The 23,690-nt window shown below is 29.8% G+C and overlaps 2 protein-coding genes across 2 annotated transcripts; one reads left to right on the forward strand and one right to left on the reverse strand.

Moving 5' to 3' along the window:
• Positions 1-15,621: 15,621 nt before the first annotated feature.
• LOC147845185 (uncharacterized) lies at positions 15,622-18,842 on the reverse strand. The gene is made up of 4 exons (XM_087250642.2): positions 18,213-18,842; positions 17,587-18,031; positions 17,084-17,497; positions 15,622-15,825 (listed from the first exon to the last, which is right to left on the reverse strand). The coding sequence occupies exons 3-4, from the start codon at positions 17,398-17,400 to the stop codon at positions 15,777-15,779; spliced, it is 366 nt and encodes a 121-aa protein (XP_087106768.1). The 5' UTR covers positions 17,401-17,497; positions 17,587-18,031; positions 18,213-18,842; the 3' UTR covers positions 15,622-15,776.
• Positions 17,300-18,728, forward strand: LOC141381844 (uncharacterized). The gene is made up of 3 exons (XM_087249859.2): positions 17,300-17,480; positions 17,590-18,146; positions 18,249-18,728. Exons 2-3 carry the CDS (start codon positions 17,614-17,616, stop codon positions 18,451-18,453), a joined length of 738 nt encoding a protein of 245 aa, XP_087105985.2. The 5' UTR covers positions 17,300-17,480; positions 17,590-17,613; the 3' UTR covers positions 18,454-18,728.
• Positions 18,843-23,690: the final 4,848 nt, after the last annotated feature.

A 23,690-nucleotide genomic window follows, 5' to 3' on the forward strand; every position in this document is an offset into this window, starting at 1 on the left:
CATTGTTTCATTGGAGTGTTCATTTGTTGCAATTTTTGAAGCTTTATAGAGAGAAGTTAATTGGTTTAAGAAGGGAAACCTTGATTATATATTAAATAATAAAACAATTTTAATATTGTACTATTAAGAGGGTTTTGGACGATGGCATTATATAGCATGGTATGGTGATGCGTAACCAATTGGACTTTAAAATTTTTAAGTCTAGACATTCAAACATGCAGTGCTACCGTTTTTACCGTTTCTTTTTTCGATTAAACAGATACCCCCTGTCTGGTTTTGTGGCTTAAGTGGTCAAAACACCTGTCTAGTAAACAGAAGATCCTATGTATGAATCCCAGCAGTACTTTATCTGCAGTGAGCTGTGCTTTTATGGGCCAGAGAGTACCAAAAATTGCTTTCTGTGCAACAGTGCTAGAGGCAGGAGCTCTGTGGTGCAATGGATAGTTCATTGGACTTCTAGGCTGTGAGCTGAGGCCAGTGCGAGCCAGGACGAGCCGGGGCAATTGCCCAGGAGGTTAAGCAGTGAGGCCGAAATCATGTTGCGTTTCCACTGTCGGGCTAGTAGCTCGCAGCACGTCACGCAAACCCCGCCCCATAACATCCCCCGAATCAAACGTCACACAACCCGCCCACTTCAGCAGGAATCAGCCAGATAAAGCACACCATCACATCCTCACGAAACCTTTCAAATAAAGACAACTGAAACAAACAATTGACACGTTACTGTACAACATTACATTTTATGTCTATACGCACATGCCTGTGTGTTCTCATTCATCATATTCATTTACTCACCGACCGACTGAATTTGAAACTAATTTTCATGCGAAGCAACACGCCCCTTCAGCTACTCCAGAACGCAGCAGCATGAGTGGTCTTTAATGAATTGAAAAGAGCACATGTCACTCCGCTACTCACCCGTTTGCACTGGCTGCCAGTTGCTGCTCGCATCAAATTCAAAGCTCTGATGTTTGCCTACAAAGCAACCTCTGGCTTTGCTCCCTCTTATCTGCTCTCACTTCTGCAGATTTATATGCCCTCAAGAAACTTGCGTTCTGTGAATAAACGTCGCCTCGTGGTTCCATCCCAAAGAGGGAAGTAATCACTTTCCCGAACTCTCGCATTCAATCTGCCCAGTTGGTGGAATGAACTCCCTAACTGCAACAGAACGGCAGAGTCACTTGCTGTCTTCAAGAAACGACTTAAAACTCAACTATTTAGTCTCCTCTTCACTTCCTAATCTGCAATTGCCTCTAGCTATACCACTAACTGTACTCAAAAAAATATATAAAAATTCTTACATTACTAATGCTTTCCTTCTTAGACTTTACAGACCTGAAACTTGCCTACAGCACTTATTTATTGTTGCTCTTATAGTTGTGAAAATTGCTTCCTTGTCCTCATTTGTTAGTCGCTTTGGATAAAAGCGTCTGCTAAATGTAAATGTAAAACAACGAGCTGTGTACACGCCCTTAAAATGACACATTATAACACATTATAATAAAAAAATCTGGATTGTGTTTTGAACTGAACCTAAACTGGCACACTCAGAAGAACCATAATAATGTTAAATCATAAAAAAAGGGGTAAACTATGTGACTGTCAGGGTTCGGGAAGGATGAGGGAGCGAGGACTCAAGTGCAAACAATAATTGGGTTTTATTAATAATAAAGTACAAATAAAACAAAAAGGCAAAACAAACAACCCTGAGGGGAAAAAACTCTAATAAAACAAATAAACGAACAAACAAACTTGACTGGCTGGACAAGACAGGGCTGGACACAACAGGACAGGAAACTATCAACGACGAACTGGTAAAGGACTGAAAACATGAGGGGGGTTACATAACACAACACTGAAGCACACGACAAAAGCACGTGACCACAATGTAATCACAGAGCCACGTGCTTTGACAAGAGACGCAAGACACGAGCACACGATGAATGAAAACACTCACCGTGCGCTCACACATATAGCGTGCATGCTTCATCCCAGCGCCGACCAAAACCGAAACCAACAAGACTGAGACGCTGGGAATGAAACACCACACTGCTGACAGACGAAAACACAAACACGAGTACAAGAGCGCACACGTAGCGGCGTCAAGCAGGAGCGCGCACACTCTGCGTACACCCACGACGGCACGCGCGCACACAGAGACAGAAACAGGACCAGACATGGGTAGTGTCAGAGCTCTGCCACCAAAACAAGAATTTACAAGACCAGAGTGGTAGAACCCTGACAGTGCCCTTTAAGCAATGTGTTAACTTTATTAATTATTCAATAATCATCAAGATTGATAAAAAAAGTTCAACACACACAGCAGTGAACCTGTGCACACACACACACATCAGTGAACATGTACACACACACACACACAGTTGGTCCAGTAGGCCTACATACTGTATCTACCTTGCAAAGAAGTGATATGGTTCTTAAAGTGTTGTTTTACGTATGGAGCCTGATTGAATTTTATTTTAGTGTCTTCGTAAAAACATCTGTCCATAATTCCTGAAAATAGAAAAAATATATATATAAATAAAGAAACTGCAAAGAAACGATTCAATCATATTAAAGAGATTTGAACTAACCTTCTAACACAACTAGTGGTCCAGGTCCCTGACGGAATATGGCTCCCCAGACATGAATTTTTACTGGATGCTTTGCTTTCGGGTTCACAACATGGCGGTTTATTAATAGGGTATGTCCTATTAATAAATTTGTAGGACATGTAAGCTCGTATAAAGCAAATAGCCTAAATAAAGAGATGCATGGATTAATGTAAATAAATAAATCTTTTCATTATGGCATTGTTCAAAATGGCTTACCTGGCTTTTCCAGAGGTCCACCTGAGTTGTTTTACTGGTTTTCTAATATTGCAGACTGATGCTTTTAACTGTATTCTAAACAGAAGCTCACTCTGAATCTTTTTAGCAGATCGCTATTGTGGATTGTGCTGCACAGCCAACTTAAAAGGGACTGCATTAAAGACAACCCAGGTGGCACATACTAAAAACAACAAGAACAAAAAGTATTTATAAAAAAGTAAGATTTTTTTTTGGCACAGCAGGGTCTTTCTTCAGGGCTCGTTGGTCAAGGGGTATGATTCTCGCTTAGGATGCGAGAGGTCCTGGGTTCAATCCCCCGACGAGCCCTACAGCTGTCACAGAAAAAGCAGTGGAACTTTGGCATTTCTACATTAATTGTAGCACCTTTTGCTGTGACTTTAGTTAATGAACATTTAGTGGACTTCTAATTTAAATTAGTTTAACATGTACAATTATACAGACAAAACCGTCTGCTACCCTCAGGCAGATGGTTCCGCAGCATCTGGTTACGCACCATCCGGCTAAAGGAAAGTTTCTTCCCTCAGACTATCAGGCTGATGAACACTTAACACACAGGCTCTTCCATACCCTCACTGCACACCATCGATATGTAGCATGCACTGACCTTTAGCCAATCCATACTTGAAACAACACTGCCTACAACTATGTGGACACCTATTCATTGTACATATCGCTGTCAATTTCACATTGTCATTTTATTTGTCTGTTATTTGTACTGTCGTTGTATTTGCACTGTCATTGTTTTTGCACTATCTGTATTTTTTTACTGTTTGTACAGATAATTTTTCATGATTTTTGGTGAATTTTCCATGATTTTTGGTGATTTTTCAAGATTTTTTCATGATTTTTCAAGATTTTTTCATCTTTCATGATTTTTCGTGATTTTTCAAGTTTTTTCATTTTTCCATTTTTTATGATTTTTCATGATTTTTTGATTTTTTTGTTTTTTCAAAAATTTTTCATTTTTCGTGATTTTTTGTTATTTTTTAAAAAAAATCATTTTTCTTGATTTTTTGTGATTTTTATATTTTACGATTTTTCAAAAAATTTTCATTTTTTGTGATTTTTTGCGATTTTTCAAAAAATTTTAATTTTTGTGATTTTTCAAAAAAATTTCATTTTTTGTGATTTTTCAAAAAAATTTCATTTTTTGTGATTTTTCAAAATTTTTTCATATTTTGCGATTTTTCAAAAAATTTTCATTTTTTGCGATTTTTCAAAAAATTTTCATATTTTGCGATTTTTCCAAAAATTTTCATTTTTTGCGATTTTTCAAAAATTGTTCATATTTTGCGATTTTTAAAAATTTTTTGTTTTTGTGATTTTTCAAAAAATTTTTATATTTTGCGATTTTTCAAAAATTTTTCATTTTTTGTGATTTTTAAAAAAATTTTCATATTTTGCGATTTTTCAAAAAAATTTCATTTTTTGCGATTTTTCAAAAATTGTTCATATTTTGTGATTTTTCAAAAATTTTTCAGTTTTTGTGATTTTTCAAAAAACAATTATATTTTGCGATTTTTCAAAAAAATTTTCATTTTTGTGATTTTTAAAATTTTTTTCATATTTTGCAATTTTTCAAAAAATTTTCATTTTTTTGTGATTTTGCGATTTTTCAAAAAATTTTCATTTTTTGTGATTTTTCAAAAAAATTTCATTTTTTGCGATTTTTCAAAAAATTTTCATATTTTGCGATTTTTCAAAAAATTTTCATTTTTTGCGATTTTTCAAAAATTGTTCATATTTTGCGATTTTTCAAAAATTTTTCAGTTTTTGTGATTTTGCGATTTTTCAAAAAATTTTCATTTTTTGTGATTTTTCAAAAAAATTTCATATTTTGCGATTTTTCAAAAAATGTAAATTTTTTGTGATTTTTTAAAAAAATTTTCATTTTTTGTGATTTTTTGCGATTTTTCAAACAATTTTCATTTTTTGTGATTTTTTGCGATTTTTCAAAATTGTTCATATTTTGCGATTTTTCAAAAATGTCATTTTTTGTGATTTTTCAAAAAATTATCATATTTTGCGATTTTTCCCAAAATTTTCATGTTTTGTGATTTTTCAAAAAAATTTCATGTTTTGCGATTTTTCAAAAAAATTTCATATTTTGCGATTTTTCAAAAATGTCATTTTTTGCGATTTTTCAAAAAAATTATCATATTTTGCGATTTTTCCAAAAAATTTCATGTTTTGCGATTTTTCAAAAAATGTAAATTTTTTGTGATTTTTTAAAAAGTTTTCATTTTTTGTGATTTTTTGCGATTTTTCAAACAATTTTCATTTTTTGTGATTTTTTGCGATTTTTCAAAAATTGTTCATATTTTGCGATTTTTCAAAAATGTCATTTTTTGCGATTTTTCAAAAAATTATCATATTTTGCGATTTTTCCAAAAATTTTCATGTTTTGTGATTTTTCAAAAAATTTTCATGTTTTGCGATTTTTCAAAAAAAATGTATATTTTGCGATTTTTCGAAAAATTTTCATTTTTTGTGATTTTTTGCGATTTTTCAAAAAATTTTCATGTTTTGCGATTTTTCAAAATTTTTTTATTTTTTGCGATTTTTCAAAAATTGGTCATAAATTGCGATTTTTTAAAATATTTTCATTTTTTGTGATTTTTTGCGATTTTTCAAAAAATTTTCATGTTTTGCGATTTTTCAAAAACATTTCATATTTTGCGATTTTTCAAAAAAATGTCATATTTTGCGATTTTTCAAAAAATTTTAATATTTTGCGATTTTTCAAACATTTTTCATTTTTTGTGATTTTTCCAAAAAATTTTATATTTTGCGATTTTTCAAAAAATTTTCATTTTTTGCGATTTTTCAAAAATTGTTCATATTTTGTGATTTTTCAAAAATTTTTTCATTTTAGTGATTTTTTGCGATTTTTCAAAAATTGTTCATATTTTGCGATTTTTCAAAAATTTCTTTTTTGCGATTTTTCAAAAAATTAAATTTTTTTGTGATTTTTATAAAAATTTTCATTTTTTGTGATTTTTTGCGATTTTTCAAAAAATTTTCATTTTTTGTGATTTTTTGCGATTTTTCAAAAATTGTTCATATTTTGCGATTTTTCAAAAATTTCATTTTTTGTGATTTTTTGCGATTTTTCAAAAAATTTTCATTTTTTGTGATTTTTTGTGATTTTTCAAAAAATTTTCATGTTTTGCGATTTTTCAAAAAAAAATTAAATTTTGCGATTTTTCAAAATATTTTCTTATTTTGCGATTTTTCAAAAAAATGTCATATTTTGCGATTTTTCAAAAAATTTTCATTTTTTGCGATTTTTCAAAAAAATGGCATATTTTGCGATTTTTCAAAAAATTTTCATTTTTGTGATTTTTTGCGATTTTTCAAAAATTTTTCATGTTTTGCGATTTTTCAAAAAAAAATTATATTTTGCGATTTTTCAAAAAATTTTCATGTTTTGCGATTTTTCAAAAAATTTTCATATTTTGCGATTTTTCAAAAAATTTTCATATTTTGCGATTTTTCAAAAAACTTTCAAAAAATTTTCATATTTTGCGATTTTTCAAACATTTTTCATTTTTTGTGATTTTTCAAAAATTAAATTTTTTTGTGATTTTTATAAAAATTTTCAATTTTTGTGATTTTTTGCGATTTTTCCAAAAATTTTCATGTTTTGTGATTTTTCAAAAAATTTTCATGTTTTGCGATTTTTCAAAAAAAATTTATATTTTGCGATTTTTCGAAAAATTTTCATTTTTTGTGATTTTTTGCGATTTTTCAAAAAATTTTCATGTTTTGCGATTTTTCAAAAATTTTTTATTTTTTGCGATTTTTCAAAAATTGGTCATAAATTGCGATTTTTTAAAATATTTTCATTTTTTGTGATTTTTTGCGATTTTTCAAAAAATTTTCATGTTTTGCGATTTTTCAAAAACATTTCATATTTTGCGATTTTTCAAAAAAATGTCATATTTTGCGATTTTTCAAAAAATTTTAATATTTTGCGATTTTTCAAACATTTTTCATTTTTTGTGATTTTTCCAAAAAATTTTATATTTTGCGATTTTTCAAAAAATTTTCATTTTTTGCGATTTTTCAAAAATTGTTCATATTTTGTGATTTTTCAAAAATTTTTTCATTTTAGTGATTTTTTGCGATTTTTCAAAAATTGTTCATATTTTGCGATTTTTCAAAAATTTCTTTTTTGCGATTTTTCAAAAAATTAAATTTTTTTGTGATTTTTATAAAAATTTTCATTTTTTGTGATTTTTTGCGATTTTTCAAAAAATTTTCATTTTTTGTGATTTTTTGCGATTTTTCAAAAATTGTTCATATTTTGCGATTTTTCAAAAATTTCATTTTTTGTGATTTTTTGCGATTTTTCAAAAAATTTTCATTTTTTGTGATTTTTTGTGATTTTTCAAAAAATTTTCATGTTTTGCGATTTTTCAAAAAAAAATTAAATTTTGCGATTTTTCAAAATATTTTCTTATTTTGCGATTTTTCAAAAAAATGTCATATTTTGCGATTTTTCAAAAAATTTTCATTTTTTGCGATTTTTCAAAAAAATGGCATATTTTGCGATTTTTCTAAAAATTTTCATTTTTGTGATTTTTTGCGATTTTTCAAAAATTTTTCATGTTTTGCGATTTTTCAAAAAAAAATTATATTTTGCGATTTTTCAAAAAATTTTCATGTTTTGCGATTTTTCAAAAAATTTTCATATTTTGCGATTTTTCAAAAAATTTTCATATTTTGCGATTTTTCAAAAAAACTTTCAAAAAATTTTCATATTTTGCGATTTTTCAAACATTTCATTTTTTGTGATTTTTCAAAAATTAAATTTTTTTGTGATTTTTATAAAAATTTTCAATTTTTGTGATTTTTTGCGATTTTTCAAAAAATTTTCATTTTTTGTGATTTTTTGCGATTTTTCAAAAATTGTTCATATTTTGCGATTTTTCAAAAATTTCATTTTTTGCGATTTTTCAAAAAATTATCATATTTTGCGATTTTTCAAAAAATTTTTCATGTTTTGCGATTTTTCAAAAAACATTTAAATTTTGCGATTTTTCAAAAATTTTTCATTTTTTTGTGATTTTTCAAAAAAAATTCATATTTTGCGATTTTTCAAAAAAATGTCATATTTTGCGATTTTTCAAAAAATTTTCATTTTTTGTGATTTTTTGTGATTTTTCAAAAAATTTTCATGTTTTGCGATTTTTCAAAAAAAATTAAATTTTGCGATTTTTCAAAAAATTTTCTTATTTTGCGATTTTTTAAAAAAAATGTCATATTTTGCGATTTTTCAAAAAATTTTCATTTTTTGTGATTTTTCAAAAAAATTCATATTTTGCGATTTTTCAAAATATTTTCATATTTTGCGATTTTTCAAAAAAATTTCATTTTTTGCGATTTTTCAAAAATTGTTCATATTTTGCGATTTTTCAAAAATTTTTAATTTTTTGTGATTTTTCAAAAAATTGTCATATTTTGCAATTTTTCAAAAAATTTTCATTTTTGTGATTTTTTGCGATTTTTCAAAAATTTTTAATGTTTTGCGATTTTTCAAAAAAAATTTATATTTTGCGATTTTTCAAAAAACTTTCATATTTTGCGATTTTTCAAAAAATTTTCATATTTTGCGATTTTTCAAAAAACTTTCATATTTTGCGATTTTTCAAACATTTTTCATTTTTTGTGATTTTTCCAAAAATTTTTATATTTTACGATTTTTCAAAAAATTTTCATTTTTTGCGATTTTTCAAAAATTGTTCATATTTTGTGATTTTTCAAAAATTTTTTCATTTTAGTGATTTTTTGCGATTTTTCAAAAATTGTTCATATTTTGCGATTTTTCAAAAATTTCATTTTTTGCGATTTTTCAAAAAATTAAATTTTTTTGTGATTTTTATAAAAATTTTCTTTTTTGTGATTTTTTGCGATTTTTCAAAAAATTTTCATTTTTTGTGATTTTTTGCGATTTTTCAAAAATTGTTCATATTTTGCGATTTTTCAAAAATTTTCATTTTTGTGATTTTTTGCAATTTTTCAAAAATTTTTCATGTTTTGCGATTTTTCAAAAAAAAATTATATTTTGCGATTTTTCAAAAAAATTTCATATTTTGCGATTTTTCAAACATTTTTCATTTTTTGTGATTTTTCCAAAAATTTTTATATTTTACGATTTTTCAAAAAATTTTCATTTTTTGCGATTTTTCAAAAATTGTTCATATTTTGTGATTTTTCAAAATTTTTTTCATTTTAGTGATTTTTTGTGATTTTTCAAAAATTGTTCATATTTTGCGATTTTTCAAAAATTTCATTTTTTGCGATTTTTCAAAATATTAAATTTTTTTGTGATTTTTATAAAAATTTTCATTTTTTGTGATTTTTTGCGATTTTTCAAAAAATTTTCATTTTTTGTGATTTTTTGTGATTTTTCAAAAAATTTTCATGTTTTGCGATTTTTCAAAAAAAATTTAAATTTTGCGATTTTTCAAAAAATTTTCTTATTTTGCGATTTTTCAAAAAAATGTCATATTTTGCGATTTGTCAAAAAATTTTCATTTTTTGTGATTTTTCAAAAAAATTCATATTTTGCGATTTTTCAAAATATTTTCATATTTTGCGATTTTTCAAAAAAATTTCATTTTTTGCGATTTTTCAAAAATTGTTCATATTTTGCGATTTTTCAAAAATTTTTAATTTTTTGTGATTTTTCAAAAAATTGTCATATTTTGCAATTTTTCAAAAAATTTTCATTTTTGTGATTTTTTGCGATTTTTCAAAAAATTTTCATGTTTTGCGATTTTTCAAAAAAAATTTATAATTTGCGATTTTTCAAAAATTTTTCATGTTTTGCTATTTTTCAAAAAATTTTCATATTTTGCGATTTTTCAAAAAATTTTCATATTTTGCGATTTTTCAAAAAATTTTCATATTTTGCGATTTTTCAAAAAATTTTCATATTTTGCGATTTTTCAAAAAAATTTCATATTTTGCGATTTTTCAAAAAAATTTTATATTTTGCGATTTTTCAAACATTTTTCATTTTTTGTGATTTTTCAAAAAATTTATATTTTGCGATTTTTCAAAAAATTTTCATTTTTTGCGATTTTTCAAAAATTGTTCATATTTTGTGATTTTTCAAAAATTTTTTCATTTTAGTGATTTTTTGCGATTTTTCAAAAATTGTTCATATTTTGCGATTTTTCAAAAATTTCTTTTTTGCGATTTTTCAAAAAATTAAATTTTTTTGTGATTTTTATAAAAATTTTCATTTTTTGTGATTTTTTGCGATTTTTCAAAAATTTCAATTTTTGCGATTTTTCAAAAAATTATCATATTTTGCGATTTTTCAAAAAATTTTCATTTTTTGTGATTTTTTGTGATTTTTCAAAAAATTTTCATGTTTTGCGATTTTTCAAAAAAAAATTAAATTTTGCGATTTTTCAAAATATTTTCTTATTTTGCGATTTTTCAAAAAAATGTCATATTTTGCGATTTTTCAAAAAATTTTCATTTTTTGCGATTTTTCAAAAAAATGGCATATTTTGCGATTTTTCAAAAAATTTTCATTTTTGTGATTTTTTGCGATTTTTCAAAAATTTTTCATGTTTTGCGATTTTTCAAAAAAAATTATATTTTGCGATTTTTCAAAAAATTTTCATGTTTTGCGATTTTTCAAAAAATTTTCATATTTTGCGATTTTTCAAAAAATTTTCATATTTTGCGATTTTTCAAAAAACTTTCAAAAAATTTTCATATTTTGCGATTTTTCAAACATTTCATTTTTTGTGATTTTTCAAAAATTAAATTTTTTTGTGATTTTTATAAAAATTTTCAATTTTTGTGATTTTTTGCGATTTTTCAAAAAATTTTCATTTTTTGTGATTTTTTGCGATTTTTCAAAAATTGTTCATATTTTGCGATTTTTCAAAAATTTCATTTTTTGCGATTTTTCAAAAAATTATCATATTTTGCGATTTTTCAAAAAATTTTTCATGTTTTGCGATTTTTCAAAAAACATTTAAATTTTGCGATTTTTCAAAAATTTTTCATTTTTTTGTGATTTTTCAAAAATATTCATGTTTTGCGATTTTTCAAAAAAAATTCATATTTTGCGATTTTTCAAAAAAATGTCATATTTTGCGATTTTTCAAAAAATTTTCATTTTTTGTGATTTTTTGTGATTTTTCAAAAAATTTTCATGTTTTGCGATTTTTCAAAAAAAATTAAATTTTGCGATTTTTCAAAAAATTTTCTTATTTTGCGATTTTTTAAAAAAAATGTCATATTTTGCGATTTTTCAAAAAATTTTCATTTTTTGTGATTTTTCAAAAAAATTCATATTTTGCGATTTTTCAAAATATTTTCATATTTTGCGATTTTTCAAAAAAATTTCATTTTTTGCGATTTTTCAAAAATTGTTCATATTTTGCGATTTTTCAAAAATTTTTAATTTTTTGTGATTTTTCAAAAATTTGTCATATTTTGCAATTTTTCAAAAAATTTTCATTTTTGTGATTTTTTGCGATTTTTCAAAAATTTTTAATGTTTTGCGATTTTTCAAAAAAAATTTATATTTTGCGATTTTTCAAAAAACTTTCATATTTTGCGATTTTTCAAAAAATTTTCATATTTTGCGATTTTTCAAAAAACTTTCATATTTTGCGATTTTTCAAACATTTTTCATTTTTTGTGATTTTTCCAAAAATTTTTATATTTTACGATTTTTCAAAAAATTTTCATTTTTTGCGATTTTTCAAAAATTGTTCATATTTTGTGATTTTTCAAAAATTTTTTCATTTTAGTGATTTTTTGCGATTTTTCAAAAATTGTTCATATTTTGCGATTTTTCAAAAATTTCATTTTTTGCGATTTTTCAAAAAATTAAATTTTTTTGTGATTTTTATAAAAATTTTCTTTTTTGTGATTTTTTGCGATTTTTCAAAAAATTTTCATTTTTTGTGATTTTTTGCGATTTTTCAAAAATTGTTCATATTTTGCGATTTTTCAAAAATTTTCATTTTTGTGATTTTTTGCAATTTTTCAAAAATTTTTCATGTTTTGCGATTTTTCAAAAAAAATTTATATTTTGCGATTTTTCAAAAAACTTTCATATTTTGCGATTTTTCAAACATTTTTCATTTTTTGTGATTTTTCCAAAAATTTTTATATTTTACGATTTTTCAAAAAATTTTCATTTTTTGCGATTTTTCAAAAATTGTTCATATTTTGTGATTTTTCAAAAATTTTTTCATTTTAGTGATTTTTTGCGATTTTTCAAAAATTGTTCATATTTTGCGATTTTTCAAAAATTTCATTTTTTGCGATTTTTCAAAAAATTAAATTTTTTTGTGATTTTTATAAAAATTTTCTTTTTTGTGATTTTTTGCGATTTTTCAAAAAATTTTCATTTTTTGTGATTTTTTGCGATTTTTCAAAAATTGTTCATATTTTGCGATTTTTCAAAAAATTAAATTTTTTTGTGATTTTTATAAAAATTTTCTTTTTTGTGATTTTTTGCGATTTTTCAAAAAATTTTCATTTTTTGTGATTTTTTGCGATTTTTCAAAAATTGTTCATATTTTGCGATTTTTCAAAAATTTTCATTTTTGTGATTTTTTGCAATTTTTCAAAAATTTTTCATGTTTTGCGATTTTTCAAAAAAAATTTATATTTTGCGATTTTTCAAAAAAATTTCATATTTTGCGATTTTTCAAACATTTTTCATTTTTTGTGATTTTTCCAAAAAATTTTATATTTTACGATTTTTCAAAAAATTTTCATTTTTTGCGATTTTTCAAAAATTGTTCATATTTTGTGATTTTTCAAAAATTTTTTCATTTTAGTGATTTTTTGTGATTTTTCAAAAATTGTTCATATTTTGCGATTTTTCAAAAATTTCATTTTTTGCGATTTTTCAAAATATTAAATTTTTTTGTGATTTTTATAAAAATTTTCATTTTTTGTGATTTTTTGCGATTTTTCAAAAAATTTTCATTTTTTGTGATTTTTTGTGATTTTTCAAAAAATTTTCATGTTTTGCGATTTTTCAAAAAAAATTTAAATTTTGCGATTTTTCAAAAAATTTTCTTATTTTGCGATTTTTCAAAAAAATGTCATATTTTGCGATTTGTCAAAAAATTTTCATTTTTTGTGATTTTTCAAAAAAATTCATATTTTGCGATTTTTCAAAATATTTTCATATTTTGCGATTTTTCAAAAAAATTTCATTTTTTGCGATTTTTCAAAAATTGTTCATATTTTGCGATTTTTCAAAAATTTTTAATTTTTTGTGATTTTTCAAAAAATTGTCATATTTTGCAATTTTTCAAAAAATTTTCATTTTTGTGATTTTTTGCGATTTTTCAAAAAATTTTCATGTTTTGCGATTTTTCAAAAAAAATTTATAATTTGCGATTTTTCAAAAATTTTTCATGTTTTGCTATTTTTCAAAAAATTTTCATATTTTGCGATTTTTCAAAAAATTTTCATATTTTGCGATTTTTCAAAAAATTTTCATATTTTGCGATTTTTCAAAAAATTTTCATATTTTGCGATTTTTCAAAAAAATTTCATATTTTGCGATTTTTCAAAAAATTTTTATATTTTGCGATTTTTCAAACATTTTTCATTTTTTGTGATTTTTCAAAAAATTTATATTTTGCGATTTTTCAAAAAATTTTCATGTTTTGCGATTTTTCAAAAAATTTTCATGTTTTGCTATTTTTCAAAAAATTGTTCATATTTTGTGATTTTTCAAAAAATTTTTAATTTTAGTGATTTTTCAAAAAAATTTTATATTTTACTATTTTTCAAAAAATTTTTATTTTTTGCGATTTTTCTAAAATTGTTCATATTTTGTGATTTTTCAAAAAAATTTTCATTTTAGTGAGTTTTTGCGATTTTTCCAAAATTTTTCATGTTTTGCGATTTTTCAAAAAAAAATTATATTTTGCGATTTTTCAAAAAATTTTCATATTTTGCGATTTTTCAAAAAATTTTCATATTTTGCGATTTTTCAAAAAAATTTCATATTTTGCGATTTTTCAAAAAAATTTCATTTTTTGATTTTTTGTGATTTTTCAAAAAATTTTCATTTTTTGCGATTTTTCAAAAAATTTTCTTTTTTGTGATTTATCGCGATTTTTCAAAAAAATTCGATTTTTTGTTATTTTTAAAAAAAATTCATTTTTTGTGAATATTCAAAAATTTTTAATTTTTTGTGAATTTTCAAAAATTTTAATTTTTTTGAATAGTTTATTATTTTTTATTTTTCGTGATTTTTTGTGCTTTTTCAAGATTTCATCATTTTTCATGATTTTTCTTGATCTTTCAAGATTTCATTTTTCGTTATTTTTCGATGTTTTTTCATTTCTCGAGATTTTTCATGACACTGAAGCGGTTCCAGCAGTACATTCTCAGCAAAGATATAGGCTTTATTTTATTTTTTTAACTACTTTATTAAAAATATATATCATGCTGGCAACATTTCATGCAAACTACAACTTGTAACTCACAGAAACCCCCAAAGGACAGGCCTTTTCCTGCAGTGGCGGCCAGCTCCAGCTCATCGGGTTCTAGAGGTGACGGTGGATGCGTAGATGATGCGCTACTTGTGAAAAACCCTCAATGCTTTTGAAGCACAAGGTGCACAGCAAATTCATTGGTGTTCAATTTTTAAGTGTTGTGGTAATTCAGAGTGAAGTGTTAAAATTCTAGAGTTATATAAAGTGTCACACTAGAGCTCCAGCAGATCTTTATGACACACAGACATCAAGAATCAGGATATGAACCTCAACCATGGTTGCTAAAAAGAAAAAAGCTGCATATTTCATGCTATGTGCCAGCATAGTACAAAGCTCCCAGCATGCATTGCATCATAAATAAATTATGCAGCTTTATGTTGTTACAATCTCTTTCTTTTTATTTATTTTGTGTTGTGTTTGGGAGGTAATATTTCAGTAGTTTTTTTAATTGATTTTTATTTTTTTGTTTGTCACCATTATTGAGATTCAAAGACTAATTGTTGATGTCTGTGTGTTTTTAAGTGCTGCCATAGATCAAACATTCACATTGTAAATCATGCTTTTAAAGCTGCAGTGGTTTCATTTATGTATTTTATTTATTTCACACACATAACAAATGTGACACTGAATTAGAAAACAAGCAGGAGAAGATGGCTTTGATATCATAGTTAATCTCTTCAGACTGACTCTTACATTTTCTTATGAATTTTCATGCTACATGTAAGAATAGTGTGATTAGCACTAATAATTATAGCATCCAAATTAAAAAAAAAAACCATTTTATAGCAAGAAGTTGAAGAGCCATACTAAAGCAGACTCTGTCCTCCATCATGGTGACTTCAAATGAACAACAGAAATTTAATAAAGAGCTTTTGTTCATATGACAGAATTAAAGCCAAAGCTCAGTAATAAGTGAAGCTCCATGATGAGTTGTTTAATGTGATGAGTTGTTTTAAAGATGTTGAAAATAAAAATAAATTTTATTGTGTAATTTTTTTTTATTTTTTTTTATTCATTATTATTTTATTTAAAGTTTTATTCTCAGTTGATTTCATCTTTGGTTTTGGCTACTGCTGCCAGTATTTTGATATACATTTTACATATATTTTACACAATAAGAGTTTGCTAATTAACACTCTCTGAGTGGTAAAATTTTTTAACACTTTCAAAAGTGTTATTTTAACACTTTTATAGTGGTTCCCATATAAACACTGAGGGAGTGTTAATTTGAACTCTAAGGTAGTTAAATCTACAATCTAAAATTTGCAGTGTGTATAACCCTTTATTATTGTCTTTAATTGTTTATGTACCATAGCATAATCAATGAAACACAACATCAAAACACTGTGCTGATGAGATTGTCTTCTTGCTGCTTTGACACTGACTTTTGCCCATCTTGTGTTTTTTTTTTCCTCCTTTAGCAGTTGAGGACAAAGGCGGTCTGCCGAAGAAACCACTCAGCTTCCCTGAAAGACAAGGTATATCACATAATGAATGTCACTTATTAACATTTATTCATACTGTTGTAGCATGAACTACAGCTGAGGGCCCTCCTGTGAAATATTTATTTAAGGTAATGGAGCAAGGACATGTTCACAGTACTTGCGATAGTATATTATATTCTGAAGAAAGTTTTATTTGTTTTATTATTTATGTTTTTCTATTGGCTACAGAACAAACAGTGTTAAGCTAGTTAAGCCTTTACTTTCTCAATCTGAATATGGTAACACTTCAGTATAATAGTCCTTTAGTTAAATAATTTACTAACACTAAGTATCGCCAATCTTGTGCAGCATTTATTAATTACAGTTCAACATTAATGCATTATTAAAATCCAAAGTTGTGCTTGTTGCACAGTGCATTATTGAACTAACGTTATTTAACTTAAATAACATCATTAACAAAGATAAATTTATACTGTAATTAATGTATTAAATTTCTTGTTCATGTTAGTAAATGCATTAACTAATATTAACTAATGGACTATTACTCTAAAGTGTTACCTTAAAGGGTGACACTTTACAATAAGTTTGTATTAGTTAATGTCAAAGCATTTACTACCATAAACAAGCAATGAACAATATACTAAATACAGTATTTGTTCGTGTTACAGTCATCCATGCCAACTCACAGTCCATCAACTAAGCATTAAATATTATTTTAATAAAGCATTAGTACATGTTGAACTATGATTAAAAATGTTGTACAAGCATTTTTCATAATTAGTTCATGTTAGTAAATACATTATCTAATGAAACCTTATTGTAAAGTGTGACCCAATATTATGTTCTGTCATCATGGCAAAGATAAATTATAAGAAATTAAGTTATTAGAACTATTATGTTTAGAAATGTGCCTGAACAAGTCCTCTCTCCATTACACATAAATTGTGAAAAATAAACTCAAATTTAACAGGGGGGCTTATAATTCCGGCTTCAACTGTGTGCATTAATAAATAAAATTCATCACACTAAGACACTGTCTTCTGATAATCACAACTTTGCTCATTTAGGAGCCAGGGAAGCAAAGAGAAGAAAACGTTCCTGTGAAGATCTGTCACAGAAGCCCCACTCAGACTCTCCACTGTCTGCTGTAAGTTTATCATTTGTACATCACAATTAGGTGGTGTATAAACTCCTGAATACAGTTTTGTGAGCATAGATGGGGAGGCTGTGCAAAAAGTATGATTATGTCAATGAAAAAGGATTTAACTATTATACTTACTTTGTTGAAGGCTCCTGCGTCAACTTCTTTATTGGAGGCTCCTGCATCAGCCTCATCAGTTCCTGTTTTTTCTTCTTCATCCGCTCCTGCATCAGCCTCGTCATTTCCCGCCTCGGCTTCTTCATCGGCTCCTGCATCAGCCTCATCAGTTCCTGCCTTGGCTTCTTCATCGGCTCTTGCATTAGCCTCGTCAGTTTCTGCCTCGGCTTCTTCATCGGCTCCTGCATCAGCCTCGTCAGTTCCTGCCTCGGCTTCTTCATCGGCTCCTGCATCAACCTTGTCAGTTCCTGCCTCGGCTTCTTCATCGGCTCCTGCATCAGCTTCTGTGTCAGCTTCTGACGTTCAACCTAGAAGGTCATCTGGTGGGTCAACACACAGTGACCCAGCACATTCTGAGGTAACTGTCAAAGAACTCTGTGGTTGTGAAGATAAGAAAAATTAATACTTTAATACTAAAACTTTAATTGATTTTAACACAGATTTGTCTCGGTTATTCTAATTACCAGGTGTCATTTGAGGGTTGGCACAAGATGTGGGAGTCTGGTCTTCATGGGCTGCCCAGTGCAGACATACTGTGGCTTAAGGAGGATGCTGAAAGGGGACTCTTTCAGAGGGCCATGTCTTATAAAGACAAACATGGAAACAGAAAGTGGAGGAAAGTCCTGAAGGATGACCGGATGTGGTTTCACCCTCCAGAATTTCCTGGAGTGGTGGAAGGAAAAGTCCCCTCAGCAGACTCCTTTTTTCGCAGATCCGTTTTTTTCTGGAGACCAGTCGGTGTGTGGCGTTACAGTCTTCGGTGCCCAAGGTCTGACTGCCCAGCACGCACCAATCAGAAGGCTTTTCTCTACCGTTGTGGGTATTCATCCACGGTAAGACAGATCTGCCACATGTCTGGCTGGTACTCCATGCTGACTGAGGTCCTGGCATGCAACGCCTGTAGAAAGGCTGCAAAGGAGTCGGAAGAGCATACTATTGGTCGTTTCCTGTCATGGGATCAGTGCATCCTTAACCAGCTCAGTCCAGCTCACAGAGCGGTGTTTCCTGCTGTCTTGACGCTACGGTGAGTCTCTAGCAGAATACAAATCATTGTAAAATTATTCAGAGTCTAATAAAAGTTAAGACTCACCATCATCTAATGATTGTGTTGCTCCTATGATTCTAGGCGTGGCGTGGACAAGCAGGTGATCCGCCTGATGAGGGATCGCACTGAGGGAAATACCATGGTGAAAGTTTGGAGACAGGTGCAGGAGAGCCACTGCGAGGACTATCTGCAGAGAAAGGACTTGTACACCACTCTTCTCAGCCAGTACAACAAACCTGGGAAGATCACTCGTAAGTCAGAGTTAATTGTTTTCTTTAAGGGATAGTTCACCCAGAAATGAGTGAACCTTTATGAGTTTCTCTCTTTTGTTAAACACAAAAGAAGATATTCTGAAGAAAGCCGAAATCCTGAAACCATTGTCTTCCATTGTAAAAAAACAAACAAATACTATGGAAGTCAATGGTTACAGGTTTCTGACATTTTTCTAAATATCTTGTTTAGTGTTTAAAGGAAACCCATAATGGTTTACAATCATTAAAAGGATCAGCAAATGATGAAAGAATTATTATTTTTAAATTCCTATCCTTTTGAGCATTTATTCAAAGATTAAGCAGACTGATGAGAATGGCGTTCCTTATCTCAGAGGCAGATAACATCGAGGACTACCGTACTCAGATTATGTCCACATTTGGGCAAGTCCTGAAGTACGACTCCACCAAGAAGGTAAATTTAACACAATGGAAAAAAAGTCAGTTTGTAAACGTATTGCTAAACCTTTTTACTGTTAATCTTTCAGGAAATCTTTTATCAGAGAGATTTTATCCTTAAAATATTATTGTCCACTTTTGCATCATGGGACATTTTAATCATTAATTATTAATGACAATTGATAAGTAAAGTATTATTAATTGTTCAATAAATTAATATCTAATATGGGTTACTAGTGCTTTAAAATCCTGTTTGTCACCATCACACGCACCAGATTATTAATCATACTTACCTACATCTTTGTGTGTCGTTTTCTTCACTTCAGGTTTCCTCTTGCATGCTCTGCATCCGAAATCTAATGAGCTGCAATGCAAAAACACATTATTAATTCATTTCTGAATATTAGTGACTATTACTTTCTTGGTCTGGTGCAGAAAAAAAAAATACAAAATACAAAAATGTTTAAATCTGTTTGTGTTGTATTTGTTATCAGATCTGCAAGAAACTCTCCGGCGATGGAAAAGGCACTGCAGAGTGGTGTACCAATGTGGCCAACGAGCAGGGGCAGATCCTCATATCTGTTCTCACCTGTGAGGAGTCATTGGAGAAGATGAGGCCGATGGCTGAAGGCCTCATGGAGAGGTACAGGAGAGCTGACGAGGCACCGCCCGAGCTCATGTATGTGGATCGTGGCTGCTGTCGCGTCCATGCCGTGTCCTCGGTTGAGCAGCTCTTCAGTGACTGGACGGACAGGGGCATGCTGGTACGGCTGGACATCTTTCATTGGATCCATCGATTCGATGCAGCCCTACGGACAGATCATCATCCAAAGTATGCCCTGTTCAAGTCTGCCCTCTCTGCTGCCGTCTTTGCCTACAACAAAGACGACATGGCTCTTCTGGTACAGGCGATACGTGCCGGTCACCCAACCAACGATGCCTCCCTGACTGACAGCCAGATCATCGAGCTGCGTGTCAGTAAATATGACCTCAGCCATTACGTCAGGAGGATCACAGTTGGTGCACAGGAAACATGTGCGCGCGTGCAGTGCGCCATTGATCTCCTGAAGGGAGCCGCAGGGATGGATGAGAACCAGGTGCATCTGTTTAAGGACTCTGCAGCCATCGACCACGTCTGGGAGAACCAGCAGAAGCACCTTGAATGCATCCAGGATCCTCCAGGGAGGAACATGTACACCATCACCAAGTATGTGACCCGTAACGGTGTTCGTCTTGCGCGGTACAGTACGGTGAGAGGAAGCAACAGTCTGGAGGGCTTTCATTCCTTTCTGCCTGACATGATCCCGGGACCCCACTGTGCTGCCGTCCCGTTTCAAATCTATCTGTTGGCTGGCATCGCACGCTGGAACTCTAACAGGGAGTCAGCCAGCGTCCAAGGGCGGAAAGGGAGGAAACATATGGTGTACATGTCTCCTCTGGTCCATCGCCTAAACCAAAGGTGCCAGGAGCTATTTGGGGAGGTGGAGGAGGCAAACTACAGGCCTCCGGTTCCTGCTGGTGATGAGCGCATTGGTCTGGAGTACCTGTTTTCCCAGTCCTCAGAGCCCTTCAGTGCTCCTGATCATTACGCTCAGACTAGAGAGACACTTCAGGCAGATGAGGATGAGGACGAAGATGTTCCTGCTGGGGTGGCAGAGGAAGAGGAAGAGCTGCAGGAGGAAGATGATGATGTGGGCTACTCCTCAGACCGCGAGAGGGACAGCCTGACTCCTCTGAGGAACCGTCTGTGCCTCACCGATCAGGCAGTGGCTGCTGAATTTGACCCCTGTGTGGAGGACGTGTGCGGTCCCAATCATCTGCCTGGGTACCAGCACGTAGAGGATCTGTGTAAAGTCCTTGTTGAGATCGCCCTGGAGGAAGGAAAACTTGCCTTAAATGAGTCGACCAGGCAAAAGGTCATCAGCGCCTGGAACAAGCTTGACCTCCATGACCGCAGCATCCAACAATTCGACAGCCTCTACTCTGCACGCTGGGGCAATGCTCTGTTTGGCCGCACCAGTGGAGATCCAACTGAGGCGTCCCTGGTGCAGAAGCTCAAGTTCAGCAAGCGGTACTCAGCCGCACACTTGGTGGACTCCAGAAAGAACCGGCTGATGTACTGCCTGGTCAAACAGCTGTGGCTTCATCCTGGTGTTGGAGGAAAAGCTAAAGGGTCACCGCTGAAACAGCAAATCACTAAACTGTACCAGCGTGTGCAGCAGAGAGTGACGGTGGACGATGATCAGCTCAGCAAACTCGGGATTCCCATTCTGAAAATAAATTCAAAGTGCGTGAGCGAGTTCATCAGGAGGCAGGAGGCACTGTCAGCCACAAACGTCACCGACCAGGGTCTGTCTGTCCTCCGTCGTCACCAGAGCGTCTCCAGCACCAGCCAGCCCCCCGCTGAGGAGCTTCCAGAGGAAAGACCCCATACCAGCCGGCCTGCAGTGCAGTATCCCATCACCACTTCTCTGGCCGGCACCCGAAAGTTGAAGCAAAGGCTCCCGCAAATCTTACCTGTCCCTCCCTCTGCTCTTGCTCAACCAGTTCCTGCGCCGGCCCATTCGATGCCCGCAGGACTCCGGCACACACACACTCCGCTGACTGCACCTCCCGCTGTTTCCTTGCCGCATGCATCCACTCCGCCACTGTTGCCCTCAAGATCAACAGTCTACAAGAGGAAAAAGGCAGAACTCAGTGGCTCTGGACATCCAACCTCAGTGAAGGTTTACATCTGTGCTCTGTGTGGCCAACCAACTCAAGGCCACAAGAAATACAGAAAGAAGAGCTACTGTGAGAGCTCCAAAGCCTCCACGTCCACAAACCTTGCTGGGCTCTCAGTCTCAGGCCTCCGAGTCTGTCTAACTGGACCTCTATCCATGTTGCGGTTCATAGTTCTTGACTTGTAACAGTGTTATTGTTGCAAAAATGGATATGTTATAATAACAGTTGGTTGTTTGAAAGTTTACAGTGTTTTACACTAATCTGTTGATTGTTGTAACACTGGTATTGATGCAAAAATGTATGTTATAATAACAGTTGATTTTTTAAAAGTTTACAGGTTTTTACGGTTTGCACTAATTTGTTGACTGTTTTTTACACTTATTGTTGCACAAATGTTCGCAATATTAACAGTTGACTGTTTCAGAGTACACATAGTTTTATACTAATTTGTAGATTGTAACTTATTGTTAATTTACAAAAGTTAAGCTTTTTTTTTTTTTTTTACAGTTTGCACTAATTTGTTGATTGTTGTAGAAACATATTTTATATTAACATTTGACTGTTTAAGTTTACAGTGTTTTACACTAATTTGTTGATTGTTGTAACACTGTTTTGTTCCAGAAATGTATGTTATATTAACAGTTTATTGTTTTACAGTTTACAGTATTTCTTTAATTGTTTTCTTGTTTTTATTTATTTATGTATGTATTTATTTATGTTTATTAAGTATATATTATCATAATGTTATTTAAAGTACTTTAATATAATTATTTAATTTAATTATTTATTTATTATAAATTTTTAGTAATAAAAAATATATAATTATGTTATTTAAAGTACTTTAATTATTACTTTGTGATAACTAATGTTGCTTTATATACTTTAATTGTTAGCTTAGTTTTTTTTTTAAGAGGATTTATTTTTTTATTTATTTTTTTATATCTAAATGCTTGACCTGGCAGTATTTTTTATGTATACAATATAGTCTTATATCTATAACTGCTATCAGTAATATTAAAACTAATGATTGTAATAGTAATGTGTTTTTTATTATGTACAAAGTATATCTATAGTATACATTTTTATGTCAGGCAGGTCTAACAATATGTTTAGAACTTTTCTTTTGCACTTTTAATAAATTTGGATAATAAAATACAATCTCGTGTTTCTTTTTGTATGTGTTGGAAGGACTTCATTGGTTTTTAAAAATTGACTAAATCTTCTGATTTTGAATTTAATTTAGAATCATTATCTAAGTCTATGACAATAATATGCAGTCCATTTTAATAGTAACCTCTGGTACAGGCGCTCTGAAAAGTCTATTGCTCCTCTGTGTTTTTCCAAGTCCAGCTCTGGAGTCGATGACAGCTTATCCTGTTGCCGTCAGATGGGATGCCAGTGGATTCATCCTTAAACCACACTCCAACATCAAGCTCCACCTGCAACACACAAATACAAAAACAGTACATTATTCAAATATTCTATGCCATTACACTCTCAAAATAGAACTGTTGTAATTTGTTACAAAGTAGTTAGTTACTATAATTAAAATACTTACCCAGTAACAAAGTAAGGGATTATTATTCATTTTATGTAATTGTATTACTGCTATTAGAAATATGATGGTATATCTGTATAATATAATAGAACAGAAGCAAAATGTTTCCATTTTTTGTTATACAAACATATTTAAGAATAATTCTACTAAACATTATGCATTTATAAAAAAGTTTGACCTTTAATTACTACTATTAATTATATTACATATGAATATTTTATTTATAGAACTGATATTACATATATTAATTTATATATTCCATTTGTTGAGGTTTATGGGGATTTTGAGTGAACCATTAAAAGTAATTTAATTTAAAAAGCAACTTAAATTTTAATAACAAACTTATTAAATGATCATTTCATGGTTCACTTTTATGCACAGTTAGGGTTGTTTGCTTTAATTTCAAAAGCACCACACTATATGCAACGTGTCCTGACAGTTACTACTATTTGTTTTGATGACATCACCAGGTGGTTGTTCACTCGCAAAAGCAGTTCATTCATGGTTTGCTGAAACTCAATCAACCAATCAGGTGCTGTAATTGCCTACACATCTAAAATGAAATTTGCACGC

This window comes from Danio rerio, chromosome 4, assembly GCF_052040795.2.
Source record: "Danio rerio strain M-AB ecotype USA chromosome 4, GRCz13ab, whole genome shotgun sequence".
Lineage (NCBI taxonomy): Eukaryota > Metazoa > Chordata > Actinopteri > Cypriniformes > Danionidae > Danio > Danio rerio.